The sequence below is a fragment of the Lutjanus erythropterus genome, chromosome 3, assembly GCF_056507025.1.
Source record: "Lutjanus erythropterus isolate fLutEry1 chromosome 3, fLutEry1.hap2, whole genome shotgun sequence".
Classification (NCBI taxonomy): domain Eukaryota; kingdom Metazoa; phylum Chordata; class Actinopteri; order Lutjaniformes; family Lutjanidae; genus Lutjanus; species Lutjanus erythropterus.
The window spans coordinates 4,461,532-4,483,849 of NC_139319.1; the positions used below are offsets into that span (position 1 = coordinate 4,461,532).

A 22,318-nucleotide genomic window follows, 5' to 3' on the forward strand; every position below is an offset into this window, starting at 1 on the left:
CCTTTTAGCACTTCAATATCTGTTTGACACGTCCAATGATAGAGAGGCAAACTGTCTTTGAAGACCAGTTCCTCCTTTTCAGACGTAGACATGTTGATGGTAATTAACAGACACTCTCGGACATTTCTCATGTTCGTGATCGAGCAGCTGATTTAACAGAGACGTGAGGAGCAGCTATGAGTTTAACAGCAGCAGCCAGTGGATTTGTTGTCTTCCTTCTCTCTGTACAAGGTATCTATATTTATATTGGAAGTTAGCAGTTAGTTTGAAGGAAGATGTGTTTTTAGTAAACAACTATTTTCTGGGTGATGTTCTGCTATTTGATGTGATCCCTGAAACACCAGACATTCACTTGTCTTTCTTTAAATTTAAGTCTTTACAGAACAAACAACAGAGAGCTGTGTGATTTTTACACCAGCAGCATCTCCGTACCTTTAAACCTGAACATTTTAAACTCCATAAACTGCACCATTAAAGACAGTGAAGCTGTTTTTGTGTGGCTGGAAGTTGTAACTGTACACATATTTACAAAAAAAAAAATCCTCTAAATAATTTCTTGAGTAAGGTTCGTACCTCTGTGGAACTTCCTGCATCTTTCTGCCAGACCCAAGACTAGCCAGCGTTTGTCTGCATGACAGTAAATTTGCACGATTTGTAGTTCTAAACAAGGTTTAGCAAAATGATGTTTAAAATGAGTAATCTTTTCAAATTAAAAAGACCTGTGTTGCATAATTAGAAACTAATCTGAGTTTATGTATGGTAGTAGTATGGAGAGCCTTGCTTACCAAAGTTAGAATATATAAATAAATCTAAAAATAGTGTGAGTGTTTTTAGGAATTAATAAGTATAAGGACAATCATCAACTACTGAGCCCTCTAACTCTGTCGCATCATGATTTAAAGGTCCTCTGTATTTGAGGTAGTTTGTCCCCTCAGAGTTGCTGTAAGGCAGGAGCTGGTAGTGAAGCTGCAGCTGCTGTCATCCATTGTGATGTTTCACTGTTGATATTATGTATGTACGTATATGTGTATATATGTATAAATGTATATATGTTGGGTAACAAGCTTATTCAGCTGTTACTGGAGCACAGAGCAAAAGGAGGCGATACTTAGGCAATGTAATTAGAGAGCTGAAGCCACGCCCCTTCTGGGGTGTGCAAGGGGACCTAATTTTGGAAAAAATACAAATGGTGGTCTGTGGAGAGAGACATTTATTTTTTGATTCCTTTGTCAGTTGAAAAGATAATTTGAGAAGACAAGAAAGTCACAATTTGTGGTAGTTTTGTTGACTCCTGGTCCTTTTATCAGTCATGAGGAGAAGGAACGAGACACTGTTGTGTGACTTCATCCCAGTGCAAAAACACACACGAGCATCATAGCTTCAGCTGCTAATGTTAGCTTTTAGATGGAGAAGTCATGATGTCACACACTTGACACCTGGGTCTGTAGTCTCACTGATTAAACAATATCACAGGAGAGGGAGTGCTGTTGGACTGAATATCATCTCAACTGTGATTCGGTCGTAGGCACGAGGCTGCAGGCCGAAGGCCAAAGATAATAACAGCTGTGCTGATATTCAGACTGACAGCACAACCTCAAGTGTAATATTGCTTTTATACAAAAGTTAAACTAGCACCATTTATTAGTTAACAGTAATAAGCGACAAGATATTGTGATTCCTTTGCTTATTTACTCATTTATTTGGCTCCGCCTACACAAGTAGTTACACAACTGGACTAGGCTGTTAGGCTAGGTAAGACTAGGAAGCCAGCAACACATAAACATGTTCCTGCACACTAATTTGCTACTTTGTGTAGGTTGACACGTTCCTGCAATAGACCTCTTCTTCACTTCACTTCTTCACTTCTTCACTGCGTCCAGACTGTCTTCAGTTTCCTCTTTTTTAATGAAGTGTTGATGTTGAGTCTTGAGACTGCTTGAAAAGGTCAAACCTGTTCTGTTTCCAGACTCTGGTGCAGTTTAATGTTTAATGTATATTTTTATATATGCAAATCATTTCATAACAACAGTGACACATATATGCACGTAAGTGCTGGTATTTTTCCTGATTAACAGATCAAAAGCTGCTAAAACTGCTGTACTTGTATCAAACTCCATGTATTTCGTCAGGTTAAAAAGTGTGTGACAGTGATCCCACAGCTAAAAGTCCTGAATCATGTACAGGACACCTCCTGTCTCCTCCTGTCCCTATAGTCTCCATCAGTTTACGGCTTGTTCAGACTGCTATGCATGTGTGTTACCTGCTGGATTTCGTTTTGCCGCCCATATTAAGCGGTTAGAGGGTTCACACAGTCGATGTGTCATGTGCTGCTCTTAACGTGCTTCCTCTAAAGATTTGGAGGCTCGTCTGTTTTTTCTTTGTGAGGTGCACGGTTCTCAGCAAAAATACATGTTAAAGATGATCTGTTGACAGTCATATTGACATTATATCAGCAACAGGACACCTCTCACTACAGTTTCATTGTCTACATCTGTGCAGTATGTTTTTTTTTTTCGGTCTCTCTTTCTCTTCTTCCTCTATCCATTTATTTGTCCAAAAAAGAAAAATCTGCCTTGTAATTCGGCTTTAGTTTAAACCGTTTCTTGTAGGCCAAAATGCACTAAAAGCTTCAATAATCACATGTCAAGTGAAGCTTCAGTGGTTCACTGCAGGCTTCAAATTTAAAATTACTGAAACCAGCAGTATTTTAGGAAAAGGATGTTATTCATATGGATCTATTTATTTCTTCACTATTATTGTTGTTAACAATAGTTTATTTCTTTAATAACATATTATCCTTTTTTCAGCTCAGTCTATATAATGACTAAACGGTGCATAATATTCAATGTTTTTGCATTAAGGCAGCAAGATAATGTTCATCAGTTTTCCTCAGTTTACATCAGTGAGGATGTTTTAGACAACAACAGACAGCAAACTGAACACTGACACACACCGAGGAGATGAAGAGAGAGAGACACATTCTAGACAGTTCATCAGTAGGACAGTTCAAAATAGTGTGGGTGTCTGTGCAGTGGGTGCTTGGGCACATGTCAGACTGGTGGTGTGAGCGGTACCTGAGCGAAATTGGAGCGGAACGGAGCGGGATATACGACAACGCTCCATCCTCCAATCCTCCTCTGCTCTCACTTCCTGCTCGCTCCGTCTCCGCTCCGCTCACATGCTCTGGTGTGGACACAGTATGTGTGAGCAGCAGTTCAGTGATGGTGCAGTCATGCACTTCCTAGTGTGTAGTGTGAACAGTTAGGCGTTATAACATCAATGTAGGCCAATGGTTATTAGAACAACTGTAAAGCTACTCTAAATGTAGCAAAGCCTGCATTTTAAAAATAAAACAGTGTGATAGCAGCGTGGATGCAGCCTTAGTGTCCTTCAGCTAATTGTTTAGGTTCTCTGCTCCGCAACTTTACTGTCTTATTTCACTCTCCATGCTCTCATCAATCTAATTTCCAGCAGCAGTCAGCTGTTTTTAGAGAAAAGGGTCTAAAAGCCTACAATGCGCGACCTGTCCAGCACTAAACAACAGATGAAGTTAGCAACTAGCTGATGAACATCGTGGAGGATCTAACAGGTAAAGAGCCAGATTTTTCCCTTAGTAGTTAGCAGAGAGACCAGACCAGAGATCCAACACCCTCAGTGTGTCACTGACTAAACCTGGTGAACTGCTGCCTGGAATTTAACTCTGAAAATATCATTTGGCCTCACTGAGTATTTTTATTTTTGTTGAAGAAGCTAACAATGACATTAGGGGAGTGTTACAATAAAATGTATTTCAAATTTCTTTGAATATGTTACAGATTCACTGCCATGTTGTTTAAATTCAGATTTCCTGTTTTTTTTTTATTCTGATGAATCTGAATTGTGTGTTTGTGTCAACTTTTGAAAACCATCAACAGTCAAATGCTTAAAAATGATCTGATACAGTTTAACTTATTCCTGAACACATCTGGAATTTCAACCTTTAAAAACTTCCACGTTTAAGGCAGACACTTTAAACATCTTTTCTCTCTTGAATGCGTCTGTTTGTGGTATCAACATATCACGCTTGTTGCCCACACCTCAGTGTTCTGTGTTGCCCTAGTTTCCATTTACACTCTGCAGCAGCCTGACCACAGAAAGCAAAACAACTGAGCAGAGCAGACTATTTTTATGTTTTACACCCTGCTAATATTTAGTCTTCTGCTTTTTTAAAAAAAAATCATAGAGAAATAACTGTTACAGTTTCAATATTGCTGGTATACTGCTCTTCCTTCACTGCACCCTCGGTATGACGTTCTGCCTCAGTGCTCTCAGACATAAACTGCAGAGATTGTATGTATATTTTCCTTTTCCTTTGAATTAATCATGGTGTGAGACAACAGTAAAACTTGAATACAGTGAATATAAATTTTAAAATAGATAATAGAAAATCCCCAACAAAGAAGTAAAAATGTAAGAAAATTATGTTTGATACAGAATAAGTCTTAAGCTCAGTTCTAGTTAGTCAGAAGTAAAGGAGTTTGATACAAGTTTTTTAATGTTTGTCCATGCTCTCCCACCTAAAAACAATTTGTCTTTGTCTTACACTGACTTAAAGTGAGATGGCACAAGAGCCAAAGTAATTTTGGGAAGCAGCTCCACTACAGATGAAAGTGTGTCTCCTGATGTTGTTTTGAGTCTGATTGTAGTTTCTGATGTGCTCTGTGTTACAGTGATACAGGCTCAGAATGACTGGGGAGTGACTTACACTTCTACTGAGATCTGTGCTGTTAAAGGATCAACAGTGGAAATAAAGTGCACATACAGTTACCCATCCAGAATAAATGGCCGTGATACTACAGTTGAGAAAACATTCTGGTTCACTGGATGGAGTGGAACTAAACCTGTGGATGTGAGAACAGACTCACAGTATGCAGGTCATGTGCAGTACAGTTGGTATGAGAAGAGCTGCACTCTGAGAATCACAGACCTGAGAGAGAGAGACTCAGCTGAGTACAAGTTCAGGTTCATAACAAACCAACGAGGTGGAAGTTATACTGGTTGGTCTGGTGTCACTTTGTCTGTCACAGGTAACATTTTTTTTTCCAGATGTTCAACATATCAAAAACAATAATATCAGTGTGTTGTGTGTGTATTTGCAAGGGTGTGCTGACAGTTTTTCCCTAAAATAACATTCCTGTTTAATCCAGGTCTTGAGGTTCAGGTGAGCAGTTTGTATTCTAGCAGGACAGAGCTGAAGTGTCACAGCAGTTGTCGTCTACCTGGTCATCCTTCCTACATCTGGTACAAAAATGGACAGAAAATTCAGTCAGAAACATCTTCTTCTTATTCAGGCTCCTTTAATTCTGCAGACAGTTATTCCTGTGCTGTAAAAGGACATGAGGATTTCCCGTCTCCTCCAGTGTGTGAGTTTACTCCACAGTCTTCCACTAACATGACACCATCTGGTGGAGCCTTAAAACTACATGTATCTTTAATATGGAGACCCCCACTGTGACTCTTCACCAACTCTGGTTTAAAAATGATCCAAACATTGTTTTATCTTTCAGGTGTTCGTGGTCAAACCTGCTACAGAGTGACGTACACTGACAGAAACATCTGTGCCCTGAAAGGCTCATCAGTGGACATTTCCTGCACATACAGCAGTAATAATGCATTAATCACATCTAAATTCTGGTTCAGTCCTGAACATGTTCATCAGTGGCAGAGTCCCTCACAGCCTGAGGACCTTAGTGAAGACTCCCAGTATGCAGGTCGTGTTCAGGTCCTTGAAACAGTGAGAGGACGCTCCACTCTGAGAATCACTGACCTGACAGAGAGAGATTCAGCTGAATATCACTTCAAATTCAAAACACGGTGGTTTGAATGGTGGAGTAGTTTACCTGGTACAACTGTGACTGTCACAGGTACTGATGAACACAAACTGATGTAAATACACCAACACAGTATATTTATAAACACTGAACATGTTGATAATGATCAACCATCAAGAGTTTGTGTAATTGCAGTTGTGTAGTTACTAATGCTCTTTACTATTTCAGGGCATTTTAACTGTTGTGGTGATGTGTATGTACATCTATAATCTATGTCTTTTATTACTAGTTATAACAATGTCCGTGAATGTTCTCACTCGTCCGGGTCATTGACGTTTCTCCTCTCATCCAAGAAGCTTCATCAGTTCATGTGTGTCAGACTAGTCTGAGCTACTCTGAGTTATAACAATATTCTTTCTTGTGCTCATATCCAGCTGTGCAGGTACAAGTGACCCAATGGAGTACTGGACGGTCTTCTACTGAGGCAGAGCTGAAGTGTCACAGCAGTTGTCGTCTACCTTATCAAACTTCCTACATCTGGTACAAAAATGGACAGAAAATTCAGTCAGAAACATCTTATTTTTATTCAGTCCAGTTCAGTTATGCAGACAGTTATTCCTGTGCTGTAAAAGGACATGAGGATTTCCCGTCTCCTTCAGTGTGTGAGTTTACTCCACAGTCTTCCACTAACATGACACCATCTGGTGGAGCCTTAAAACTACATGTATCTTTAATATGGAGACTCCCACTGTGACTCTTCACCAACTCTGGTTTAAAAATGATCAAAACATTGTTTTATCTTTCAGGTGTTCGTGGTCAAACCTGCTACAGAGTGACGTACACTGACAGAAACATCTGTGCCCTGAAAGGCTCATCAGTGGACATTTCCTGCACATACAGCAGTAATAATGAATGGATCACATCAAAATTCTGGTTCAGTCCTGAACATGTTCATCAGTGGCAAAGTCCCTCACAGCTTGAGGACCTTAGTGAAGACTCCCAGTATGCAGGTCGTGTTCAGGTCCTTGAAACAGTGAGAGGACGATCCACTCTGAGAATCACTGACCTGACAGAGAGAGATTCAGCTGAATATCACTTCAAATTCATAACAGAGTGGTTTGAATGGAGGAGTAGTTTACCTGGTACAACTCTGACTGTCACAGGTACTGATGAACACAAACTGATGTAAATACAACAACATAGTATATTTAAAGACACTGAACATGTTAAAAATGATCAAGCATCATGATTTTTTTATAATAAGTGTTAGTTACTAATGATCTGTTATTCATATTATTATATACGATATTATCATTATATCTATTTGTATGTACATCAATCACTGATTTCTTTCATAACCAGTTATAATAATATTACTTCTTGTTGTCATATCCAGCTCTGCAGGTGCAGGTGACCAAAGTAACAGTCCATCAGTCTTTTATCGAGGCAGAGCTGAAGTGTCACAGCAGCTGCAGTCCAGCTGCTCATTTTTCCTACGTCTGGTTCAAGAATGGACAGAAAGTCATGGGGAAGGAAACTTCTTCTTATACAGATGACTTTTATCCTGGAGACAACATCTCCTGTGCTTTCAAAGGACATGAGAGGTACCCCTCTCCTCCAGTGTGTGAGTTTACTCCACTGTGTCAGGACACACATACACATTGACCTTAAAACACAATTACAGTTTCAGATGAATTTGGCAAGTGTTTCCTATTATGTGATTTTTGTGTGTGTGTGTGTGTGTGTGTGTGTGTGTTTCTATTAACATGGTCAGTTACTTATATAAATGATATCATGACACTGGCAATTGGAGTTAAAGGTCTAAGTTGTAAGATTTACAGGAATCTACAAGTTCTTAATAAGTACAGAGGGTCTTCTTCCATGGAGGGAGTCCCTATTTCATCCCGATGGGCATAATTTTGCAAGACATTGTGTTGCACGCCTTGTTGATTGCAAGTTCACTCTTTCAGCTTGTGCTTTGAGTACATTAAAGAAGTTGGACTGAGTGGCAAAATATAAGCTAATTTTATTTGTAAAGCTAGAACTAGAACTAGACTGAACAATACTTACAAACAATATAAGTTTATTTGAAAGTTTGTCAGCCTGTTTGGGCAAGATACCACACTGATATCAGAATTTAGACCCTACATCTGAGAATATTTTTGTTGTTGAACATAATTTAGTCCATCTTGTCAATACATTTTAGCAATATTTGTTTCAGAGGGGTAGTGGGGGGTAAAACCAGGTAAACTCAGTTGATCCACCTGTTTGAAATGAGACAGAGTTTACTCATCTGTTTTCAAAACAACTGTATCAGTTGATGAGGGGGAAACTAGACCCCTGATTTAGTTGTATTTACCAGTATAATGTTATGATGGTCAATTTTAGAATTCATCTACAGTTACGTAAAAGTCATCTAAAAATTGGCAGGAAAGTCTAAAGTTAATCGTGGCTGCAGCCAGCAGCAAAAGAAATCATCTCCGCTTGAAGTTACAATCAGGCATGAGGTCTCCTGCATGATTAATCTTAGGGTTAAGACAAAGATTATGTTAGTAATAAATGTTTTATGTTACCATTTTTCTGACTTATCCGTAAGGTGATGAGATGATCCAATGAGAGCTGGTTCTGTCAATTTCAGAGTTAGTAATAATAATACAGGAGACTGTTGCAGGAGTCCAGAGAGGAGGTGATGAAAATGCATCTACAGTTAGGTAAAAGCCATCTGAAAATCTACAGGGAAGTCTAATTAGTTAGTCGTGGCTGCAGCCAGCAGTAAAAAGAGCCTAAATCTAAGAGTAGCTTTGTAAACTGATGATCATACCTCTGCTTTAAGTTATAATCACGTGTGAGGTCTCCTGTATGTTTAATCTTGGGATTAAGACAAAGATTATGTTAGTAATACATGTTTTATGTTACAATTTTGCTGACATCCACATGTTGATTAGATGATTCAATGAGAGCTGATAAGAATGTGCATCAGGCACACAACATTGCAATGCAGAATGTACAGCACTGCCCCTGGGCAAAATATCACATTTTTATGGAGATTCCTTTCACGGAGGCGACCATGTTGAACTGCCATGTTTCTACAGTAGGCCAGGACAGACAAACCAAACACTGGCTTAAGACAGGGTCTTTTGCATGTTTTCCATTGTATTCCCCTACATGCTTGGCAGGTGAGGGTGAGGTGAGCAATTTTCAGTTGGTTGCAATCTATGAACTCACCACTTAATGTCACTAAATCCTACACCCTGGTCCTTTAACTGAACAAATTTTTAATGAGACAGAATAGATATTATCAGCCTGTAACCTTTCATGTTTCATTGTAAACCTTTAAAAAAGAGAGATTAACAGAGAAGTGCTACTACAACCACAATCTAAAATAATGGTAATAATTGGCAAACTATTTGCAACAGTGGTGTAATCTTTGATGATGTGTTTTACCTTATAAGATGATCTTATTTTTCTTGCAAAATATAACTTTGTTTCCATTTAAAATCTTAAACAGAAAAGTAACTAGTAACTGCAGTTATAGTTGTTCAAATTAACAAGTTGTCTTTGTTATTGGCTTGTCTGTGAGTTCCCACCAGCATGAGTCTAACCTGCACCAGGATCAGCACTCTAGGCAGTTGCTGTGACAAATACAAGGGATTATCAAAACACTTTTTTTAATTCAACTAGTCAGTCATCTGTGACATCATGTTGTAATCTTCAAGTAATGCATATTCATATCTTCTCCAGATGCTCCGAAAGTTCCCTCTGTGTCAGTGAATACCTCTGGTGACATACTGGAGGGCAGTTCAGTGACTCTGACCTGTAGCAGTGACGCTAACCCAGCAGCTAATTACACCTGGTACAAGACCAATGTAAACCTCAAACCTCTCAGTAAGGAACCACAGCTTGTCTTCGGCTCCATCAAGTCCTCTGACTCAGGAACATATTTTTGTACAGCTGAGAACGAGTTTAGGGGGAGGACATCTGAATCCATCTCTATTGATGTGAAATGTAAGTGAACCAGTTTATCTAAAAATAACAAACAACTTAGATCTGCTCAGTCTTTAGGAGAAGATTTTTCTGATTATGTCTACTTTCTTCAGCTCTGCTTGCTCATATTCCTATGATGCACTTTAGAGTTGAATTTGGTTTTAGGAAAACTCCTCTTTCCATGCATATAACACCACAACTACAAACACTGTGACACTGAGAAACTGCACATGAGCAGAAAAACTCCCTGTAGTAATCTCACTGACACAATGAAAAAGATATTGCTAAATTTGGACTATTGCCTAATTTGATCTCCCCCAACAGTTGTGACTGATGGTGGCAACAGACAGTAACAACTTAATTGTTAGGCTTGAAATGTGTGTGTCTAATATCTTAATAGTTGTTTGTGTGGAAACCAAAGGAGGTCAGTTAGCTATTAACCTACCTGACCAAACCTGACACTGAGTTGAAATATTTAAAAGGATAGTTTGGATCATTTAATCAGTATGAAATGCCAGAGGGACGTGAAGGGCTGATTTTGACGAGTAGGGTTGCCATCTCTGCTTCTCAACACAGAGGGCATTTCAACAGTATCTCCTGTGGGGTTTCAGTCAGGGTGTCACCGAAAAGACAACCTCCATCCCCACTGTCGTGCGGGTGCTGATACAGCCAAATAAGTCACTACTGCATCAACACCATCAAAACAGTTGGTCTTGAAAAACCACAGCACAGACACACATCACAGTACATTATAGCAGCTAGTACAGCATCACAATCAGATCACTCAGAAACCAGATTGCACACACACACCACGTGGCACAAAAACATGCTTCTGCAGTTAATGTAACAGCACTCACCAGTTCCTCGTGCAGCTTCAACTGATAAACTATAACCACAATCTTATCAGTGCACCGTCTTGAATTCAATAACAAAAATTAAATATGTAAGTTAGACCTATATGCCAAATATTTTACCACAGCTATTCCTGCAGAATATTGAGCCAGGTGTAGTTGACAGTGAGTTCACTTACTATGCTTAAGTTGCATTAGACACTGTCAATGTGCATCAAAACTGAAACACATCACCATATTCAATAAATAACCATATTCATTCTGGATATATTATGGATAGCTTACCGAAAAAGTAATTGAATTCAGGCACATTCAGACACACATTAATGTAACTATGAAAAAAAAGAAAAGACTTTAATTTTGACAGGGCCAGCAGAGAAGGCCCTGATGGCTAGGGCTGAACGATTTTAGGAAAAGATCTAATTGCGATTTTTCTGGCAGATATTGCGATTTCAATTCGATTCACGATTTTTTTTTTCTTCAAATCAAGCTTCAGTGCAATATTCACAATGTATAGTAACATTTACAATCATTATTAATTATTCAAACTAGGTATTTGTGAGGGCTTAAAGAAAAATAACATTAAGAGAAAAACTACAGACTATACTGAAGTCAATTCGCACACATCATCACATTAAATCCGTATAAATAAATAAATTAATAAACAAACACACACACACACACGCGCACACGCACACACAACAGGTCTGGTCCATTCATTAAGTTCATTCATTAATATGAGGCTGCTGCATTGTTGGTTGTGATGCACGTCAGAGGAGTGTAACTACGAAGCGAGATTAATGTGTTAGCGAGCTATGTTGAGTCTCAATCCAGGGTTTTCAGTGTCACGAAAGTGGCTCTCTTTTAACCTGCTAGATCACCGTGGTAATTTATGCTAAACTCATAACCTGGTCGGCAGCAGGTTATGTTAAGAGTTTATGATTAAATCGTCTGTAAAACGCGCCGTTCTTTAACTTATAATTGTCCTAACAAGGTTGTTTATGAGCGATATAGCTTTTAAACTGAGGGAAGACATTAAAAATGAAAAGTTGCTGAGCTGTATGTTCGTTATATCACCGAACGAATCCATATAATGTAAAAATGTAACAGCGGCACAAACTGTCTGCAGCGCGCTGTCATGGTAACCTCCGTTTGGTGATGCAGAGTCATTTTCCCGTTTGCTCCAGATCATATTAACACTTTAAATTGACATCGTATATAATCCACACACTAAAATAATGATGAAACAACTACAGACACTTTGAATACTTTTTACTGTTATCTGTTTTGTTTTGGTGATATTGCAGCTCAGATCACTGATAAGAAAATTCATCATCATTTATCACGGACAATCTTAAATCAGTTACACTCATTTTACGTTCGTTTAGCCAAAAACTTAAGTGATGTCCACGTCTCTGTCATCATAGGACAGTGTCAGACAGACTTCATCATGTTTAAATCTGCTGTATGGAGTTTTATTGTTTAATAAGCAGTTTTCATGTTAGAATAAACCGCAGCATTAAGACCACATTTAGTCCATCAGTAATTTTCTGACATCATTCTTCTTCTCCTGCTTTATTTGCAGCAACAATGTTGCTTTTTGCCGTAATGTATTTAGTATACTTTCCACAGCTCGTAATTATAACAACTTGATCATTTTGCTTCAAGTAAGTGGCTCGCGATCGCTTCATTTCATGCGGAAAAAGAGTGAAATGACGCAACAAACGCCCCTTTTATGTGAGCGCGCACAGAGTTTGAAGACGAAAGCCTGGATTAAGAAAGTGAATTGTGCTCTGTGTTGAGCTTGCTTCGTAGTACAGCCCTCAGGAGCACTGCAAAAAACCGCGGCTTTGGCGATCACGTGATCGCGTTGTCTGAAATCGCAATTTCGATCAGAAAACGATAAATCGTTCAGCCCTACTGATGGCCCTGCCAGCCCACCGCAGCTTGTAGGTATTACACTATCAATGAACAGTGCACCTCTAAATAAAGCCACAACAATTACAGTGGCCTTGGGTTTCCCAAAATTTGAGGTGCCAGTGGTGCATTGCTTTGCAAATTATGAAATCCTGTTTTATCCATAATGTGAGAAGATTTTAGATGACTTCAAATATTTGTGCTGTTGGAGGCAACCGAATTTCTTCACATGAAAGGGTTATGAAGAGGACACCTGTGGCCACATTACATGTACAGGTCCAGTGGTTACTATAGCCTGCTAGATGGCTTTGTAGAGGCAACAGTGGCCTGTCTCATGAAGCAGGATTTCTAAAGTGGTAGGTAGATAACATAGTAACCACTGTGGCACTGGAACAATTCATTAAAATAATTATGTTCCCCCTCCTAGCTTGTGGTTGTCCATGCCTTAAACAGGCCTTTTGTCTCTCTTTTGACTACTAGATGGTCCAAAGCATCTCTCTGTGTCAACGAGTCCCACTGGTGAGATAATGGAGGGCAGTTCAGTGACTCTGACCTGTAGCAGTGATGCTAATCCCAAAGCTAAATACACCTGGTACAAGAAGAACCAAGCACTGATTGGAGAACCAAAAGGCATTCATCATTTCACCTCTATCAGCGTAGAGGACAGCGGGATCTACCACTGCATGGCTGAGAATCAGCATGGCCAGATCAACTCTACATCTGTTCATATAGATGTCCAGTGTAAGTACAAAATATCAGTAAATGACTTTGACTGTCAGGGACTTCAAGTCAGGGCTCCTCAAAGTTTGGATGACTATGAAACCAACACAAGATTGAGAGCTGCACAGGAAAATGCACAAATCTGAAAAACAACAACAACAACAACAACAACAACAACAACAATAATAATAATAATAATAATAATAATAATAATAATGATAATAATAATAATAATAATAATAATAATAATAATAATAATGAGAGTCAGGCACTACCAAAATGGCAGGTGATCCTTATTGTCACATGAGTAATTTACCAAGCAAATACCTCTTCTGATGTAGTGCAGGTTGTTAATTCTATGTTTTTCATTGAGTACCATAGTTACAAACTAGTCATTACACAGTGTCTCCGCCATGTTGGCAATCTGCAGCAGAGCTTAATGATATCAAGTGGAGCATCAGTCTTCTGTGTATGCATTATGTCTTATTAATGTTTATCTTTGCCATCCCTCCCAGTAGGTGCCACTCAAACCGAATTTGTCTTTACCTAAAAAACGTGTTTCTATATGTTCTCCTCCAGATGGTCCAAAGATTCTCTCTTTATCTGTGAGTCCCTCTGGTGAGATAGTGGAGGGCAGTTCAGTGACTCTGACCTGTAGCAGTGATGCAAACCCAGCAGCGACTTACACCTGGTACAAGGAGAATATAGACACACCAAAAGCATCAGGACAGAACTTCACCATCACCAACATCAGGCATGAGCACAGTGGGAATTATTACTGTGAAGCCCAAAACGCAATAAGTCATCAGAACTCAACCTCACACTTGATTGCTGTGACAAGTAAGTCATGCTTAATAACCAACATTCAAACACCCACTTCCACATCATCTTTACCATCCAGTTAAACAAGCCATCACAAGCCTGTTTTAGTTACACCAACTAATTTATTTCTGTTCTTTTGCTCCCCAGCTGAGAGTGTAGATGGCAAATACATGTCAGTAAAAAAAAGATATGCAAAGCTTGTCACTGTATTTGGAATAACCTAAAGTTATGTATTGGTAAACATTCACTTTTATGGAAGGATTGGGTAGAAAAAAGAATTATAACATAATAACATTTGCGAAAGTATTTGCAACTATGACACTTGCTTATCCAAGTTATAGGGAAAGGAATCCTGCTGCAACAGTCAGATCTTCTCTTTAACATTACAAAGTTAATGGGTCTGGAACACATAGGCATCTATTTATTATTCAATGATTTTCCAGCAGACAGTTAATGTATCTTATGCATGAACACTGACATTGCAGAGAAAGTGGGATCATATGCGTGAAAAAATTAGGTGATTCCATAACTAATTGTCAGTGTTTCCATTTGATCACTGTTTCCCAGGTTCAAAGAAATCAGTAGGTGCTGGATCAATCGCTGGTATTTTTCTGACTATTTTTCTGGCAGTCATATTCCTCTCTGTCTTCTTCTTCATTAGGTGAGTAGCACAGTTTTACTGTGCTTAAATTCACTAATGCAACTAAAATTTGTTTAGTCATTTCATTTGATGATTTGTTTTTTGTCGTTCATTCCCCTATCCAGAAGAAAGAGGTCTTTGAAACAAACCACAGAGCGACCAGACAACAAAGCACAGGTGAGGACGAAGAGTTCAGGTAGTTCACTCTCACCTTCTCTTTTCTCATCCTGTTCATTTTCAATTCATAAATGTAGGACAACCCACTCACAGGTCTTCAGGGGTCAAAAAATCATACCTGAACCCCAAAAGACCTGAAAATGTTGCACCCAGACTGGTCTGTTATTTGAAAGCTGGCATGCAGACTCATGCAGAGGTGAGAAATGTTAGACCCAACGTTGGCTCAGCATCCCCAGACCAGATTGGCTTGGATTTCAAAGCTGATTGCTATTAACAAGTTAGCATTCATTTACAAGATGCCAAATCATATGTTTGTGTCTTTCCTAATGTAACTTAGAGAAGTTGCCTGCTTCTGTGTGTCTGTCCATGTAGTATCAATCCTCCTTACTAAGGAAATTGGTAAAAATACATCCAGGTCTTGTGTTATTTCTCTCTTGCAGATTGAAACAGCATGACTAAGCCACTCAATATTTCAGCTTAAAATTCCATTTGCATGGTAACAGATGACAAGTATGACTTATTTAGAATCAGCTTTGCAGTTATTTCATTTGCAGAGTAAAGATCACTTTGATCCCATTTTTGTGGGCACAGCTGCTAACTTTAGCATCACTATCATGCAATCTGTGACAGTGCGCAAAATGCCCAGTGGCAATCAGTGGGGTCCCCCCTATTGAGTGTTCCGGTGTTATGTTGAAATCTTAGCCTACACAGACTCAGTAAGCAGTGTACACAATTTCATGGATGCAAGCCAATGCAAGCAACTAGGCTATACCCTACCAGACTTTCTCTTTGAATCATTGTCCTGCATGGTGCATATTGATTCAACCAAACATAACCATAATGTCAAAGCAGTAAAACTATCCACTGATTTCAGGTTCTATGGAGTAACATTAGGTTTTCTAAAGTACACAACATTTCAGACAATTTATAACACCGCCACACATGTAAGAAGGCCTGAGACAACTGAGTGACCAAACACAACTATATTATTCTGTAATTAAATGTGAATGAGTGAATTTTGCAATTAGAAAAATTAATACTGGACAAGTACAGTTTTGAAAAGCCGTTTTTACTGACATGTACAAGTTACAAATCATTATTTAGAAGAAGATGTTTCCAGACTCCTCCAAACTTTGCTGAGGGTCTCAAGGACCCTCCAAGACTCCCTGTATTTCCATGATCTGTGCTCACTAGGACTAGTCTGACCTCTGTTCTCTGACTCTTCACCTCCTGAGCAGGGACACACATTTTCACAAGTCATGTGGCACCGCCTTGTGGCCGCAGGTGCACATTGCAGTGCACACAAACACACACAGCACTTCCAGGATGATCAGTGCCATATGATTATGGCTGGGTCCTCTCAGATCAGCATCAGCACCACTGATCAATTACAATTTACAGTTTTAGTTAGCAGATGCTTTTATCCAAAGCTATGTACATCTGAGAACTGATACAGCACAAGCAAAGATCTAGTCAGAAGAGAACAACACAACTAAGTGACATGGAGCAGAGTTCAAGTCTGATAGGACGTAGGTGCCTTAAGGCAGTGCCAGTGGCAATGTGCATACAATGCATTGGATTAAAACCAATATGTACATATATATGGACTCTGTTGTGGTTGTTGAACACAGTTTTAATTTCTGTTTTGTAGGCAGGTGTCAGGGCAATGACTGGAAGCAAGTGGAGTGATCTGAACAGCAGAGTGACATAGGCTATTTTTGGCTGGTTAAAAAGCAGATGTGCTGCTGCATTCTGGATCATCTGTGGAGGTTTAAACATGCATGCAGTGAGGCCTGCCAATAAAGTGTTCCAGTAATCAATGCATGATATTCTGAGAGCCTGTACCAGCAGTTGGGCTACATGCTCAGATAGGTATGTTCTGATCTTCCTAATGTTCTACAGGGAAAGACGGCAAAACTGAGAAAACAAGGTCACACGTGCCTTCAAGGTTAGATGATCATCAATCATGATGTCCACCTTGTAGGTGTGAGCTGGGTGGATTCAAGCTGCATACTGATTTCTTGATGTAAAGACGGACAGGCTGGAAGGACAAGGAGCTCAGTCTTGGAGAGGTTATGCTGAGGTTGCATTCTTTCATCCATAATCATGCCATCATACTAGCACTGCACTGATCAAGCAGCTGATAAAGCAGTGACACCGTGTGTAGAACTGGGGCTCAATGAGGCTCAACAAAGGCCTCAAACCCTCACCATTAAAGAGACAGTACACCTCCAAATCAAAAAAAAAAAATCCTCTTAACTGCTATGCTATTTATCAAGAAATTACTTTCTTTCTACTGCAAAGCAAGTAGTTCTGGTGAATTCACCTGCCGTGAGAAAGTAGTTCTGTTCGATTCTACCATAGACAAAAAATAGTTGCTACATGAAACTGCTCACAACAAGGTCTGTGGATTATCTTTAGTAACTGGGTCATGATTTCTGGAAGAGACATTTCTGTTGAGGTTTTAAAATCTTTTTTTTGGACTTGAGCACTGCAAGATGAATGCCAATTAATTCCATTATATTCAAGAGAAGGCAGGCATCTGTATGATGGATATATCCAAAACTCTATATGAGTTCAAATATGTATTTTTGATAACCCTGCAGATGTTTTACTACATGGTCATTTCATTGTACAGGCTAATAAAAGTCATACTCAAGCTAAGTACGTAAGTACTCTTGTCTATGTGTTGTTTACCTCTCAGGAAAACATGGAGTCAGTGTACGACAACTGTTCAGCTGCAGGACAGAGAGAACCAGCAGAGGAGCGGGAAGAACTTTTCTATGCCAGTGTGAGCTTCTCCAAAAACCAGGAAGATCCTCTCTACTCCAACATCTGTGAAGCTCAGTCCAAGAATGAAGAGGAGGAAGATGAAAGTGTGGAGTACACTTCTGTCATATTTGAGAGTGCTAGTGCTTCCCCAGAGTGAGTGCAGGAGAATTTTTCTTTGCTACACAAACTTTAAAACTGTCACTGTTTTTATTCCCACTGTTTCATTGCTGTGGCATCTGTTTGCTATTTTAAACTAGTTACTTTTGTGAGATTTTGTTTGTCCAGAATTCTCCAAGTATGTTTCTTCATTCACAGACCAAGAAGTCAAAATGCTGCAGAGGACTCATCTGCATTGTACAGCACAGTCGCCAAAAAACCAAGAGTATGAACACAACACAAATCAGGTGTGTTGCAGCCTGCAGCCAGGGTTGGGTGATGATGAACAGATTGTGCTGGAACACAACTGGTCAGAGTTGTCAACAGTACTAAGTGAATATAGTTTATCGTTCTTTTTTAGCAATAGTTTCCTTTATTTGTCTGAATGGAATCAATTATGTTGTATCTGCAGGCTCAGAGAAGTGCCGCATCAGAGCGCAACGCTGTTACACGTCTGCTCACTGTGTTTATCTTCATTAAATCACCTGGACACAACACCAGACTGCTACAGTAAAACCATACTGACCTGTATACTCATCAGACTGGTTGGTTATAAGACATTATTCTGATTTGTATGAAGGACAGGCGCACCAACAATGAGATACATCACAGATGAAAGATGCATTCTGCCTCCTGGGGATTTCTGCCTGATGCACCTGCGATGGTGCAGCTGTGCTGACTGCAGATCATCAGCTGAGCGGCATCTGCCAGTTCAACTTCTTTGTGATTCCTTTCCACAGCTGTTTCAGACCTATGAGAACAATGATTTGACTGGTGGATTACTTAATAGTCACCACACCTGCTGATCTATATTCACCTTGTTGGACATACATGGACCAAAACAGAAGATGCATAATGAGACACCCTGAGTATACTCCCAAACAGAGGCACACACAGACATTGCAGACACCATGGATGTGTGACCTACTGCCATGCACCTGCAATTTATTATTCAGATTTTAACTGAGGGCACAAAATATTAAACAATGAATGTTTTTGGACCTTTGTTTTTGAACCGGGCCTGGGAAAAGCTCCAGTGGCCACAGAACTCATGTAAAAAGTGTAAGGCTATATCTCGAGTCATTGTTTAGTTTGTTCATTCTGGGCTACAACATGGTGGTCCCCATGGAAGAGGACCCAGGCCATCTGTAGCCATAGAGGGCTCATTCCAAGAAAATGAAAACACAATAACTCCTATTTTAGGTGATTTTACACAAATGAAAACATACTTATATTCCATATATTTCACAGGTGGCACAGTGGTTAGCACTGCTGCCTCACAGCAAGAAGGTCCTGAGTTTGAATCCCCCAGCTGGCTGGGATGCTGGGTAGTTTGTGGCTGGGACAGGCCCTTTCTGTGTGGAGTTATTTGTGATATATTTGTGTCTGGGTACTCCAGCTTCCTCCCCCAGTCTAAAGACATGCAGAATAATAGGTTAATTGGTGACTCTAAATTGCCCATAGGTGTAAATGCCAGAGTGAATAATTGTCTAACTCTATATATCAGCCCTGTGATGAACTGGGGATTTGTCCAGGGTGTACCCCGCCTCTTTTTTATTGTTATTTTTTTATTGTTTATTGTTTTATTAATTATATCTTATTAATTATAATTACATATGCAGTAATGTGTACATTGCTTTCATTTTGCAGCTGTGGGTGGACATTTTCCTCCTTTTTTTAAACTTTATGTATCAATGGGTGACTTGCTAATTTCCTTCAGGGCAAAACCCATACAATCAATAAAATATTTTTAGGCATCCAAGCAGTGTCGCTGCTGACCACTAATGGTTTTGTTCTGATTATTCTTTCTTTCTTCTTTTTTCCGCTGAAAGTGTTTGTGCAGCAAAAACTGTAAGACAGAAATGTACAAATATTGGCAGGTGGGTTGCAAATTCCAACCACTCCTCAGGTAACCAAAACAACACTAAAGGTGGTGCTCTAACAATCAAGTTTACAAGTTTACAAAAAAGTCTTGATGTATGGCTGAATGGATGTCAGTGTAAGTGACAGAAAAATGCATGAGAAACATGAGCGCCTTGTCAGACAAATCAGTATATTCTGCTCCCTGGGAGCTGAGACCTGTGATGGCATGAAGTATTTGCAGAGCGGTCTCCTCAGGTCTCCATGGAGGTCGGGGTCTGCCTCTGCACTTCGCTGAGAAACTCACACAGGTTGTCAAAGGACTCATAGCTGCTCTTGACCACTCCTCTTTCCCGCATCTTCAGCTTCCTTATTGTGGCCTTAATCTTACAGTGGACATGAAACACAGTCACTGCTTTTCCTCACAGGGAGAGATTGAGGGCATTTAAGGCCGAAAATGTTGAGCAACTACGCTAATTCACACAGCCAAAGTCACAGATTTGACATGCAAATTCAAACCAGAAAAAATGTCTGGCCTTTGTCTCACAGTTCACGAAGTTGAGTGAGCACCTTACCATGTAAAAAGCCACCACACCTCTTTGAAATGAGGCTTTAAAGTGCTGCAGAACTCCCTAAACTCCTGTCAGTCAGAATTTGATTTATCTGTGTCATGATGATGCAGGTTGGCCGAAATAAGACTTCTGCCGAGGATATCAGCATTTCATTATGAATACATGATGATGTTTGGACCTTGTGTGCCTGTTCTTTAACATTAAAGACTTCACCTTATCAACATAATTGTAAGTTTCACATCCGTGTTTCTGCTTTTCTCTGTACTTTCACACTCCTGACCTGACCACAGACAGGAAACAAACCAAGCACACAGGCTATTTTTACACTCTGAAGTTTTGACGTATTGTCATGTAAGACGTGCCAGTGAGTTGTGTCACACAACGGACCCTGAAACTAGCTCTAAAACTCTAAACCTGATCACAATAAATAAGATTCACATCATAATTTTTGAACTTTTGAAACTTACTTTCTTTCAAAGTGCAAGTGAATTTCTTTTTTTTCTGAGTCATAGGAGTGTCATTAAAATAATTTTAAAAAAGTTATTGGATTTGGATATTAAATATTGCTAAATATTTATAGATTTATCTGTCTCCCTTTTATGTGGCTGCTGATCTCTCACTAAAACCAACATAACTAGGCTTTATTTATAGAGCTTAATAATGCCAGGGGATCAGAACCTCATTTTCAAAACCTAAAAGTCGTATATGATGGGATTTACAGATATGACATTTTTTGATTAATATGATAAAAATTGGTGATATAGTTTTATTTATTTATTTATCTAGTTTGTTTTTTGTACTTGTTTTGCAGTAAATATGTAAAAACTTCAAACAATACTCTATCATAGGAAAGTGAAAATTCAGAATGAATATATTGGAAATAAATGTGCAGACATTATGTCAAAAATACAAGCGTGAGGACAAGACCAAAATAATCTGTGTAGTTTTGAAAATAGTGAACCTGCAAGATCCCTGGTCTTCGCAAAACTTTAGTCTGTGACAAAACTCTGTGACGTCTGACAAACTGTCTTTAGACATGAGAGGGTGTCAGACTGAAGTCATAGTGTGGTAGGCATAAGACTAAAACTAAATTTAAAAGATCTTGTGAACATTAACACTGTTTTTGTTTGCATATCTTATGTCCGCTGTCCATTTGAATGAAACCCGTGACTCCTCCAGAATCTCAAACAGGAAGCTGTGATGTGCTTGAAGCCAACCACACCTCAACCACTGCTTTTGACATCCATCAAAACTTTTCCACTGTTAAACTTAGCTTGAGGATTACTGTAAACTCTGTCCAAAACATTAAACTCACTCAACTGTAACTTAGAGAGTTAATGTACACACTGTCTGCAGCTGTCAAAGCAACAGCAGCTGTGAACAATGTACAACTTGACTCTCTCAACAAGAGTTAAATTAAAACATCTCTGTCTTATCAGTTTCAATTCACTTTTAGCTTTAACTCTACACCCAGACCACTGTGCTTTATGTTATGTCATGTCTTTGAGCAGCTGTTAAAGGAGCATGTCGCTGTTTTTGCTCTAAAGATTTGAGTTGTAATTGGTGTAAGTAACTCTTAATGTTTCATGTTAATGTGCATTATATTACCAGGTCTCGCACCCAGCCTTTAGTACATGTAAAATAAGTGCACCTCCTTTTTCTATTGTTTTATATATGTCGCTGGCTATAATATATGATCCCCTAGTGATAACAACCATAATCAATGGCCTTTAAACCTATCAGGCATAACATTATGACCACTGACAGGTGAAGTGAATAACACTGTACATATTTTTTAAACATTTTGTTATATTTTTTATATTTTCTCTTCAAATTGCACCATGTGATATATCTTTTCTATTCTTGCAAAGAGCACCTGTCACGTGACCAATTTCCCCCTGGGGATCAATCAAGTATTTCTGATTCTGTTTCTTATATCTTGTCATCTGCTGTTCTCGACTGTTTTTTGCTGTAGCTCAACAATATGTTTATTTGTCTCTTCCACTAAAACTTCTAATACCACGGGATTGAATTTCA

At 39.2% G+C, this 22,318-nt stretch overlaps 1 protein-coding gene across 1 annotated transcript; it reads left to right on the forward strand.

Moving 5' to 3' along the window:
* Window positions 1-98: 98 nt before the first annotated feature.
* LOC146329478 (B-cell receptor CD22-like) lies at window positions 99-20,674 on the forward strand. The gene is made up of 12 exons (XM_084714749.1): window positions 99-231; window positions 4,710-5,066; window positions 5,187-5,402; window positions 6,617-6,973; window positions 7,207-7,434; window positions 9,552-9,815; window positions 13,043-13,303; window positions 13,862-14,122; window positions 14,672-14,765; window positions 14,870-14,921; window positions 17,626-17,846; window positions 18,009-20,674. Exons 1-12 carry the CDS (start codon window positions 177-179, stop codon window positions 18,079-18,081), a joined length of 2,439 nt encoding a protein of 812 aa, XP_084570875.1. The 5' UTR covers window positions 99-176; the 3' UTR covers window positions 18,082-20,674.
* Window positions 20,675-22,318: the final 1,644 nt, after the last annotated feature.

What these genes read in the sequence shown, in the direction of transcription:
- LOC146329478 (XM_084714749.1), top strand. Translation starts at nt 177, where the DNA reads ATGAGTTTAACAGCAGCAGCCAGTGGATTTGTTGTCTTCCTTCTCTCT. An exon ending in CTTCCTTCTCTCTGTACAAG is followed by an intron (nt 232 to 4,709) that starts GTATCTATATTT and finishes TCTGTGTTACAG; the next exon opens with TGATACAGGCTCAGAATGAC. An exon ending in GTACCCCTCTCCTCCAGTGT is followed by an intron (nt 7,435 to 9,551) that starts GTGAGTTTACTC and finishes TATCTTCTCCAG; the next exon opens with ATGCTCCGAAAGTTCCCTCT.